This window comes from Opisthorchis viverrini, assembly GCF_000715545.1.
Source record: "Opisthorchis viverrini unplaced genomic scaffold opera_v5_425, whole genome shotgun sequence".
NCBI lineage: Eukaryota > Metazoa > Platyhelminthes > Trematoda > Opisthorchiida > Opisthorchiidae > Opisthorchis > Opisthorchis viverrini.
The window spans coordinates 83186-95902 of NW_008752085.1; the positions used below are offsets into that span (position 1 = coordinate 83186).

At 42.0% G+C, this 12717-nt stretch overlaps 1 protein-coding gene across 1 annotated transcript in view; it reads left to right on the forward strand.

Annotated features, from left to right (window-relative positions):
* Positions 1–1364: 1364 nt before the first annotated feature.
* The window catches only part of T265_10942 (hypothetical protein), a gene marked incomplete at both ends in the record, with an annotated part of 69237 nt that continues 57884 nt past the window's right edge, over positions 1365–12717 (forward strand). The window contains 2 exons of the mRNA XM_009177460.1: positions 1365–1606; positions 7543–7672. Of these exons, the coding sequence (XP_009175724.1) occupies positions 1365–1606; positions 7543–7672 (372 nt within the window). The remainder of the gene's footprint in view (positions 1607–7542; positions 7673–12717) is intronic.

Below are 12717 nucleotides of genomic sequence, written 5' to 3' on the forward strand. Positions count from 1 at the left end.
CTATACATCATATGAACTTAGAGTTCTTCACTTTCCCGGAGGAGGTGCCACTAGCCCGTTGACACACGCTATGATCCAAGTCATTTTCGAGATAGATGGAAAGAGAGTTGTGCTTGATTGATACATGGCAAGGATGTCGCTGAGTCCGATGCTAAATGCAGGCTGTGCGCACTAACCTTGAGAGAAGTGGGTGGAGAGCGAATAAAGATTGACGGATTGCCAAAGTTCACAATACTCCCAGGCGACAAGTCCGTGCAACACACGTTAACAAATTGTCCAGATATAGAGCAAACCATATTGGGGGCAGATTTTTTCAAGGTCATAGATTCTTTGGTTGTGCTAAACCAAAGAGACCTGGCGACAAGTTATGGTTCGATGAAGCTCGAAGGTTATGCAAGCACTGCCGTGATTGTGGTGTATGTCCGAAAGCTTCCACCTTGTACCGCACGTAAGTACGGCCCGTGGTCGAGTAATATTACATATTGTTCACGGGCTATGAGGATCCGTTTGGTTTCGACCGTGAAGTAACCACGAAATTACTCTGTGGTCAGAAAGCTTTCGACCCTACGATCGCGGTGCGCTGATGCTCCATCTAAGTTAGAACGTCCACAAACATGTCCAAGACATGTTGAAGCATGGAATGCTGCGGGAAACTCCCAGTTCGGCGCTTAAGGAAGACGAACAGAAAATACATGTTCTGGATGTATTTCAGCCGCCTGAATGTACCGACCATAAATAGGGTTGTAGCTGTGTCTTCCTTTGCGGTGATTTTCGATTCCCTCCTGCATTCTCCATATATCGAATTGCGTTCCAGATACTGACAATTAACTATCAAGGCAGAGGATCGGGGTAAGTCGGAGTTTACGATTTGGGATATACATTTTCAACTTAAACGAACGCCGTTTGGTTTGCCTTGGGACCCATTCACATTACGACGTATAACGCTTGCTTCAACAAGTTGACCTTAGAAGTTTGCCGTGTATGCAACCAGAACCAGAGCACGTATTTCTCTGTGGGCTGGACTGATACGGGCGCAGCAAGCTGGCGGATAAATGAAGCCAAGAGACAACTCGCTTGGAGTTCCGTATTACCACCGGGGAATGAAGTGGGTGTCGGACGAGTTATTTAACTGCCATGTTTGCTGCTCCGCTGACTTTCACAATACCCAGTCCTGGAGTGGTCCTCACTGTTCCTACAGTCGCTAGTCATCGTGGTATCGGCGCATTCCTAAAGCAGAGGAACAAAGTTATCAAATATGACGGTCGTATCCTAACTGAGGCTTAACAACAATACGCAGCCATTGAGAAATTACGCTTAGCGAACGTCTGGACCCTGGATAGTGCAGGTCATATCTGACCAGGAAAATGTTACATGCCGGAAACGATCGCAAACCCCTGGAGTGGATCAGAGCCTTAAGAGATCGAGGTTTCGAGAATGCGACCTCACAAACCAGAACCTGGAATGGAAGCGGAACCATTTGGCGGATTGGCTGTCGAGACTTGGAGCTGGTGAACCTCCGACTGCGTCTGAATGAGGTTGGCATAATTACTTGGAATGCTATTGATTCGGAATTTGTGATATCCTGTGATACATCGCGTGGTGAGATGTAAGCTTATCGTCGAGACCATGAATTGACGCATACGGGGTGCGCCAAAGCCGCTTTCCGCAAACAAGCAGCGGGAATCAATATATCGTAACAACGAAAGAACGCCTCTCGCGGCGAATCGATGAAGCAGCCGTGTGTAAGCATTTGGCGACGGCGATTAACTAAGTGGTAACGAATCATATCAAGGCCAAATGTGGTATGCGGAAAATTATCTCACCCAATCAGAAACCCGACCTGAAGCGTTTTGACCAGCTGTTTTGCGTGGTCACACACTCCTTTCAACTCGAAAGCGAAGGGGATAACGAAACACGTCACGCCACCTATCGGAATCATAAGTGTCATGCGTTCCCCAATGAAGTAAGATATTTCGACTGAGCTCACTCTTGCACGATGTATTCTCACCACACATACGGTCCCATCTAGTACGGCCTGAATAAACTAGCGTCCGGTCACCCACTTTATCCATTATTTGATTCCCTACTCGAGACTTTAGAATTCTAACTTCGTTGATTAATGCGATGCTGCTGAATTCACTTGAGATTAGTGAGCCAGGCGGATATTCATTGAATGCTATGTTTTCAAATGATGTATATCAAGGTTTACTTGCGAACGGTAGAAAACAAGGTTTGCATTCCACATTTTTGAAGAGCGCAAAATTTGTTGAACTGCGAAGTTTGTGCTGCATTTGATGAACCAGACTTCAATACGATACTACGTGAGCTGTTTGCGAACGACAAATGCGATGCACGTATGAGAGCACGCGCATACGTGTTCAGCATGATATTTGTGTTCATACTGTGCGTTCTAGTGGACGGCGTATGTTTTTTTTAATTTTCATGAAACCTATAGTATTAAGTCGAATTTCAACTTTGGCTACTAAATAGGTATCTCAAAATATGTTTTTCATTTCCAGTATACTGAAAAAGTCTGTGGTTTTATTTTTCATTCCGCTAAGACTAACAACAATCACGCGCAGTGTGGATGATAAGTAGGACCGCAATTTGTGATATTCCAGCGTGGCTATATGCACACGTTACATTCTGACCAGCATGCACGTTGGGAGGACATTGACCGTTTTCCGGAAGCTTGTATGTGACAGGTGAAGCTGTTACACATCACAATAGCAGAATGCTTTGCACGGATAGTCCATTTTCGCAATCCGTGTTGTGCGTCCTAATAAAGCCAGCAGGGTTTCAAGACATTCGACCTTGTATCCGGCAAATAGCGCACCTAACCTTCCGACCATGACGGCTAAATAAACTCACCAATGGACTAGGCAATGAACGCTCTTTATTTCCTGAAACTACCGAAAATACTGAGTCGCACGTGGTAAGAATCCATACGATGAGTGTAATTTAAATATAAAATGTGCTCAACTACGCAACAATTCAACACCTGATCACGTGATTTTGTTCCTGTGCCTTAATTGCCAGTGATGCTATATCCTGTCTTCGCACTGCTCACCGGCCGCTCGTATTCTGGTTCCCACATTTTGACCTGCTTGAAAGGAGGTTGCCTAATCGCGTGACAGACGGTGACAATGGTTTCCCTTCAAAATAATCCCATTCCACAGTGCCCCTTGGCTTCTACCCATAGATCGGACGAAGTCCTTCATGCGACATGCTAGATCATCAGCCACTCGAAATAAGTCATGCGGTGGGTCACCCAATTGTATGCTTCAAAGGAATTTTTCAACCTCGTCTAAAAAGTGAATGCATGCGCCTACATTCGAGGCTCTGAAACACTCCGCAACAAAAGGTCCGGATCAACGTTTAATTTCTTCGGGTTTTCCTCTAATGTTCCGGGTTTCGAAGATATCAAGACAGTTTCAAACGCCCCCAGGTTAGAGAAGCCTACAGAAAAAAATGTAAGGTCAGTTGCCCGACGGCATATTACGCAGACGGCTGAGTTGTAGTGGTGTATGAATAAAATACATATAATATCATTTTCGGGTTTTTTAGTGTCGGCTATCGGCTATCAAAAAACAAAAAATGCACTGATTGACCACCAATGCTTTTTCCGGCATTTCCTGCTGGTGCATTTTGCTTTTCCCTCTCACTAACTTCAGAACGCCGTCACTGACCTGCTGAGGCTTTTTGTTGTTTAAGTCAGGGTGGCCAAGCGGTTATTGATGAAGTGCTAAGGTCATAATCATGTGAATAAACTATTTCAACTGATGTTTCGAAATGGAGCATCCGCGAGATTTATAATTTTGCCAAATTCACTGCATGCAGAGCCATCTTTGGAATTGCTTATTATAGACTGGGTTGCCAGGAAAGAAATGCTAGTGGATTACTACATGCTGATGTCGATCACCTGCGCTTGTCGGCAATGCCAACTTGTGAGGCTGTCATTTGTTTACTTCGGCCTGCTGGATAGTTAGAATCTCAACTTTCGAAAACGCACTGGGGGAGCATATGTAATCTGAGCTGAGCGAACGTAATATGCCCGATTAGTGTCTGATTGTTTTCCAGAACTTTGGCTGGTGAATTTCGGAACACACATTTTGTTGAAGTGATGATGTGTCGTGTTATATTCGAACCGTATCCAAACCATTAGTTCCGAAGGCACAGTGATGTATTATAAACGACGTGTGCATAAACTTCTCATTTTAAATCGCGCTGTGATGCTTCCAGGCGGTACCCCTGGGTGCTGGTAAGAATCCATGGAGTGAGATATTGTGCGGATTCCATTGTGTACGAATAATGTGTGGGAGAAAGTAGGCCTAGTCAAGTAACCCTTTGACAGATATTGCGATTATGTACCCTTCGGGGAATTCATCAAACCTTTTGAGATGCCTCATGATGGATTATCCGGCGGGCGTTTCGCAGAAACAACTAAATCGAAAAGCCAATAGAACAAACCTATAATGTAACTTTTGTATTTGTATCAAGTGCAAACGGTAGATGCACTTTCGCTTCGGATAGTCGGATTTGTAACATCTATTATTTAAGAGACTTGCCCACTGCATTCGTATGGCACGCGATATTCGGTATTACACTGCATATTAGAGGAGTGCAATGAGCTACAAAGACCACCGCAGTGATTTGAATCAATAATTAGACAATGTAATATCTCATCAACGCAGTAGTTAGGGATTACTGATGCCTACACAGGGACCAGGGTATAAGACGGATGCAAGTCAGCCGAGAAGTTTCGATCCAAAATTCTGCTGAACAATATCAAAACAAATGTACCGGTAATTCCAACGTGAATAACAATTGAGTTTCCCCCTTACTTGTATTTTAAAGGCAAGTGAGCAAACCGTAATAACTGACAGAATACTACACATTGGACAAAGCAATTTCAAACAAAATCAGGGAAGCTTGTGAGAATCCTGAAAAACAAGCCACTTAACAGCGCAGTCATGCGGAAAACTAGGTTACAGTGCGGGGACACTCATAATTTTGTTTGCAATGTTTCTTCGAAAATTGAAAGTAAGTGAATATAAAAGTCACAAATAACCAACCACTGTCCACCGAAGCCTATCTGTTGCACACAAGCAACTAAGATGATAATAAAAAAATTGGTATCCCAAATTTGACTAGGTAGTCTCGTTTTACCTGGAGTTGTCATCATGTTCCGATCCTTCAAAATTATACTGTAGGTTGCATTTATTTCAAGTTCCAAACCGGAGTTAATTGCTACGTGTGTACCACAGAAAGCTGATGGCCTAGTTAACGATTGAAAAATATTTATGCAAATCAGGTCGCTAAGAACACAATTAGCATAATTGTTTTTTTTTGGTCGGGCAGAAATGTTGTTCTGATCCTTGAACTTGGAGGAATATTTGAAAATTGGACTCTGGTATTAATGGAATAGAATATGTTTGGATCTTTGAGGTTAGCATTGATTCTGCCGTCCAAATAATATAATCAAATCGGAATAGTAGGAAGTTTGGTCATTCAAGCATTGTCCCATATTCTGCATGCAATATATTGAGCAAAGTGTCTTTTTATTGATAGAGCCGTCGGTCCGTTCGGTACGGTAAATAAGGCGATCTATTAGTCATCTGCTCCGTGCGAGTTAAAATCGATAGAACTTCACATTTATGAACGGCAATCCCGTGAATCTAACCATTGGGCATAATCCTAATCCAGATCTTAGAAGCTAGGTTTTTTCAAATGGGTCGCGCCTTACACACTGGATGCTCGGTAGTGTCAGAGGATTTTTAAACGGACGTTTCGTCCAGGAAGTGCAAGCGACTTGTGATGAAAAATCAACACTCACTATACTGCTGCCCCTTTCATATTGGAAAACACCACCAGTAAGCACCGGACGAAAGTTCATCAAAATTTGAAACTGCGTTGCAAAATGAAGTTGAGGTTTTTTCACTTCAAATTAAAGAAGAGCTGAGTAAGCGATGATTAAGCCGGATATGGATTAGATGTTGCCCTACATGAAGTGAATCATCTACGTGTGGTTGGCCCGGTACCAAGGGCAAATATAGGAGACGAGTATTATAATGTGGACTAAGAGAGAATCTAGGAGAGCATAGGATGCACATGATATATATTTTCCAACAAAACAAATTACTGAAACAAGTTTGCTCAGTTCGCATAAGAGCTCAGGATGATTTGGCGGACCGAACGGTGAGCTGAAGATATTTTTTACTGCAAAGATTGTCAAATATGTTGTAGCAAAGTATGAACTTTTTGCAAGTGCTTTCGCCAAAATTTGACCTATCCATTTATGTGACACCCACTGTAGTTGGGTTCAAAGGGGGCTGCATTTTCCGTGTTTATTCAAACCACACACCTGAGGGTTTTTATGGAATATGCAAGTGGGTTTCATTAGCTATGAGACGTTCCGTCCTGGAAGTGCAGCCGACCTGTGATGAAAAACAAACACTCACAATGTAGCTGCCGCTTTCATATTGCAAATCACCACCAGTAAGCACCTCACGAAATTCCATGAAGATTTGTAGCAGCGCTAGGTGTAGTTGAGGGTTTCATCACTTCAAATCGAAGAGGACCCAAGTAACCGACGATAAGGCCGGTTATGAATAAAATGTTTCCCCACTTAAAGTGCATCAGTTGCGTGTGCCCATTACAAAGGAAAAATATAGGGGACGAGTATTATAGTGTGGACTGAGAGGGCCTCTAGGATAGCCTAGGATTCACATGATACATAGTTTCTAACAAAACACATCACTGGAATAAGGGTGTCCAGTTCCTGAAGGAGCTGAGGATGATTTGGCGGACTAAAGGGTGAGCTGAATAACTTTTTCGCGGAAAGATTGTCCAATATGTTGTAGCAAAGTACCAAGGTTGCGCAAAGCCATTCATCAAAATTTGGCGTATACATTTGTGTGACGCCCAATGTAGTTGGGTTCAAACGGGACTCCGTTTACCGTGTTTATTTAAACCCCCTTACCTGAAGATTTTTATGGAATATGCAAGTATGGTTCACAAATTACGTGATACCTGGTACGTTTAAAAAACAACTCAGCCGTACAGCGCTTTCATTATAATCAAATGGGACAATAATTCACGTTCTTTTCCCGATTTCCCTCACTAAATAAATTATAATTGTGATTAAATTATGTCACTTTGGAAGAAGTCTGGAATCAAATGTTATTGCTTGTAAACGTTAACGCAGACTATGTTTATATTCACTTAGCTTGAAGATGATACCTAATATACTAAGTTAGTTTATAGATCAGGTTAACCAATCACGTTTGAATTTTTCAAAACTGCGCGGAGTTTTGTAAGCAAATGACTTTGGCCTCGCCATTTTCATGCCCCTTAGTTGTACCGTTTCCAGCTGGAGCGAATGTGGTGCGCCAATATTTAAGAATGTTACTTAGGACTTAGTTAGCGCTTCATGCATGTCAGGATAGGAGCAATGCTAAAACCTACAATCAGGTGTAAATACAGAAGATGACTTGAGGGGTAGATGGAATAATTTTGAATTTGCTGTGTTTTGCGCTTTAGATCGTCGGTCCAAGCGATCCTGCTCAGTTATCCTGTTGCTATTTGTCGTGGTGCATGTGAACCGAGTGAACAAGATGCCTCGTCGCTGGTGGATCCGATTGAAACAATCACCGGTTCAACACCCGAAATAGTTTTTTCCCTTACGCGCGTTTTGTGTGTCCGCGCAAAGCTTCTTCAACCATGATCCTCAATGCCGAATTGTATATAATACAAATGATATTCACCCATACTTATATCAGGGTCAAAATGCCGCATACGTAACCCACTTGCATGCATCACTTAGCTGCATCTATCTGAAAGTTTTGAGACGAAATGTGCATGTTACATATGGCCATGCTGCGACGTTATTATGGGCGGTTGAAGCTGATATTTGACGGCCGGTCCAGGAACGCTGGTTGCGTGGATATTATGGCGTGAGCCAGTGCGTGAATCCTTACACGTAATCCTAGAATGTCCCGTTTTTCGTTAGTGGTAGCCTTGAATGCCCGCGAGGCGAAAACCAGCCGCTCTCGCGATTCATGCTGAAGACAAGTGCCGTTTAAGCTTTTATTCTTCGAAGATTGATCTAAAAGTGTCGAAATCAGGAGGAACATTTTCTACATTTTCTCGGATGAAAATAAATAGAACAAATTTGATGTTTATCTTCTAAGACAGTTTAAAATTGAGGTCATTAGTTAGTTGGTTGGTTGGTTATTTATTTATTTAGTTAATTATTTAATTAATTAGGTAAACAGGTAGGTAGTTGGGTAGACTAGTTGGTAGTTACACTTAACGCACCATTTGCACGCGGTTGTTTAGGGCTACAGGGTAGACAACAGTGTGGGTTGAAATGGTAATAGTATGAAACGCTTTAATCTAAAACTCACCTCTGCGCCCCGATTCGTTGCAGGAACATGCTTCGCAAAAACATTCGTCGGACTTTTCTTCCCAGCAACTGAATTTTTCACGTGTGTCTATGCAAGTATTTACCCCGCCCATTTCGGATAAGCAAAATACTATGCAGAAGGGTATTTGGACCAAGCATGGGTTTAACTCTCCTCAACTTACAATATCTGAAATCGGTACCTATATGAATGTGGCAGATTTCCAGTGTAGCACTCAATCCCTTCAAATTTGCTTAGAAGTGTTCCCGAAACCTCACTGCTGTAAATTATGGAATAATTAGACATACAGTCGACATATTTACCTGCCGTTAGCATTCATACTGAAATTTGCTGCTGGAAACCAAAGTGCGAAACCCAGTTGTTTGGAGCTCCGGTAAAGGGCCGATGAGAAGAATGAAATCGTTTGAGCAAAATTTAATCACCATTTTGTTCATTGATTTTGCAGAATTGCGTTTCACAAAATTTTTCAGACGAGCATTCAGGAACACAACGTCGAACATATGCACAGCTGTCTGCCTTAGTTTCCGCAATCTTAACAACGAGATGAAGTCAAATAAAACAGTATGTTTAATGTGAATCAGGCCGTGCAAAAACAATACGAATTTGAAACATACCTCACCGTATTTGCATCCACTCGCTATTGTCATATTGCATCCTATGTCCTGCTCCAGGCACTGGATACCTAGAGATTATTAGAATAGCGTAGACACGCGCAAGTTGAGTCTCACCTGAAAAACCAACAGTCGATGTAAGGAGTAATTCGCAAAATGTGCTATCATGCCCGGCTTATGGAAACCTGTTCGAAGAAAATGCATAGAATGATGGGGCTAGTGTGGATTTGTATACATCACGTTTACCGTCAGTACTGATTTTCTGACAATGGTAATTGAACAGATCTTCCACTCAATAAAGCGAAGTTGCCTGTTACCCACGCACGTGGTGCCAGTGTGTCAAGCGAACTTGTGAGCCTGATGATGATGATACCACGAGTGGTGATGGAAGGTTTGCGATCAAATGGCGTAGCTTAGCAATACTTCCACATAACCTAAGCTATGCAGTTTATTTAAAAGGAACTCAGGAAATCAATGCGCTGTTTGATTTACAACAGAGTTTAAAGACAACCGCGGCAACTATGAATTCGAATACTCCGAGGGTTGGCTAGAATGATAGCATTGTGGCATCAATTCACCTTCCGCGATATCCAAAACCGTCGTCTTGACAAATGATGTCAGCAGGGTAAATTTCCTGGTTATAATTATCACCCATCACTGACACAAGTTGCCCGGGGCTAGGAGATTTCGACTCTGCACTAGGCAGTGAAAATTAAGGCCAGCAATTTTGGGGCTAAAGGCTGATAACATGAACTTAGCTTTAACAGGAAACGCCTGAGACTGACCGCACTGTAACGTTTGCTCACACGCAATAGCCTCGGCTGGTGAGTAAACAGAATGCAGAATTCATTATTCTTATCGCCTATTTAATCAAAAGTCGCAAACGTTCAATCGGTTTGCCCCAATTTCCACGAAGCTTGCACACGTGTGAGACACAGGTTTTGATGCATGTAACATTTCTTTAGCGTTCGTCCATCAGTGACAATATCTCTGGTAATATTTTATTATTATTTTTGGTAACAGACACGCCGTGGTGTAAAACAGAAGCAGGACTGTAAATACCAGATATTTTGTGGATTTTTACGTTTTACGTTCACGAAATAATGTTTGCCACCAAAACGATTGTTCATATGTGATCTACATTCCATGTGCAGAACGAAAAGCGCCGCGAAATTGTCAAATACACATGTCCACAAACCACACAAATCCTGCCTCGGTTGCGTGAATATTTAGTGGAAAACGCCAAGAAAACGGTTGCAGACTACTGCGCAGGATATCAAATATTTGATATGCATCTTGTTTACGAAAAATAAATAAACATCTTCCCTTTGAACGCGTCTACCTGAACGTTCCAGGATATTGATTGACCGTTGCTCAAATCCGAGCAATTGTGTCACCACAAATTCCGCAGCAGATCTCACTATTCTCGAGACGCAACCCGGATTTACTCTCTGCATTAGCATTAATAGTATCATTGTTACACCATTAGCGAAGGCGCGTGCATTTCAGTTTTCTTTACAGCGGAATGAAATGTCCATACACGAATACCTACGCAACTTTACGAATGAGTCTGTTTGTAATGGACGTTTATAAAGACGGGAACAAGCGCAAGAGGTCGAAAAGTACGCCATATTAGAAGACTAAACGTGTTATCCGCTGTCCAATGGAACTGCTACTGGAGAGGGGAACAAAGTTTGAAAAATCCTCGTATTGAGAAACCGCGACGATAATTGTTTAAATTTACTATCCAGACAATTGAGCTGATGAACTTAGAGGGTATAAATCATTTATAATCTCTTATAATGCGTGTTGCCTGTTTCTGTAGATGTGGTCTATGGTTAATTATTTGGTACTTGTGCAAATATCGGATTAATGAGCCCTACAAATGCGCCGCGGCTGAGCAAATTAGAATGCCAGTGGAGAGGTAGTCGGGTAAATTTTTGTGAACATCACACACGAATTTTCACCTTATGCTCACACGTGTTCTACTTTTCGACGTCATCCACTGGTTAATTGTAAATCTAATCCGCTCGATTAGAAATCTATATTTGATTGGCTCTGCCTGGAATATAGGTATTGCACCGTGGAGATAGGTGAATGGATGAGCAGGTGAAAAATGAATGGGTCTTACATGTTCTTGCTTATCTCTAATTTTGATCGCACAAGAACGGTGTGGTGAATCTTTTCATGGAAATCATGGCTCATTCGTGCTCGCACTCCGCGAATTGTGCACATAATGTCTACATTGGATGCAACCTTGATGTTCATTGCTATCAGGAAGTAGTTTTACAACTCTAGTTATTGAATTGTGGATAAATTGTTTATCGTTCAAAATAAGCTACTTGGCACTTGCCATTGAGAAACGCTATCTTTTTCGGAAGTTCAGAAAACCGCGTGTTCTTCCTTGCGTTCGTTCGCTTCAATAGTTTTGCGAATCATTTAGGATTTATTCAGTTTTCTCATGCTTATAGCTCTTAGCCGCCTACTCCAGAACTTCAAAAGTAATTGTCCACTAAAATTCCACCAAATAACCTTACTGAATAATTATGACCCTCTTTCTTGTTGGCGAACAAGTATCTGCCGTTAATTCTTTTGGTTATTTGATCCACGCCGTGAATGCCCAATATAGAGCAAGTTGCGTGAAAAAGTTCATTTACTTTGCCCCAATAAATACATCTGGTCCGAAGTTTGAAAGGCGAGGCAGACACTGTGTTCGAGTAAAACGTAGCACCTTAAAAGTGTGGGCAGATTGAATCAGACAAGACCTACAAAAGTGAAAAGAATTAATTGTACGAGATTAACTGACAACAATCATACACGCGGTCATTCCGTGTGGCTTTGCTACAATCTAGTAACACTGATTTCGTTTCTCCAACCTGTTCCCAAAATTTAGTGCTATTTACCAATTGGTGGCTTAGAATTGAATTGATCCTCTCATAATCAATTGCTGAGAAAATATCTTTTCCAAATTACCATATGCAACCATATGCAACTTTTGTTGGGGTTTAAAACATTATTTCACGAAGGGGAGACTTAAAAATTGACCAAATATCTGGTGAGTTCATCCTTGCTTCTCACTTACAATATGGTGTGTATGTGACCAAAATAATTATCACTTGTCGACGCACTCCAGTTTTGGGTAATATGCATCAAAACCTCTCTCTCACACGTGTGTAGGCGTTGTGTTAATTGGGGCAAACAAATTGACTGTTCGCATGCTTTGATTAAATTTGTCGATAGTAATAATGAATTCCCCATTCAGTTTGCGCACCAGCCAGGAGTATCGTGTGTCATCAAACGGGACCTGCGGTCAATCGCAGGCATTTCCTGTTTAAGCTATGTTCATGTGATCGGCCCTAACCCCCAATTATGACGGCCTTTTAATGTTCAGTGCTTAGTGTAAAGTCAACATCTCCTAGCCTCGTTCTCCTTGCGTGAGTACTGGGCGATAATTTCAACCAGGAAATTAACCCTATTGATAATACCATAGTGGCATCATTTCAGCTCTCGAGATAACCAGTAAAGTCGGCTTGACGAATGATATCAATTTAACGCTGGTAATACTGATGCGGAGGCTGGCCTGCGGATAAATGAAGCCGAGACACAGCTCACTCCAGAGTTATTTATAGGTAAATGCAAACTGACCGATTAGGGGCTAACAGACAGAGAAGCAAAACTCG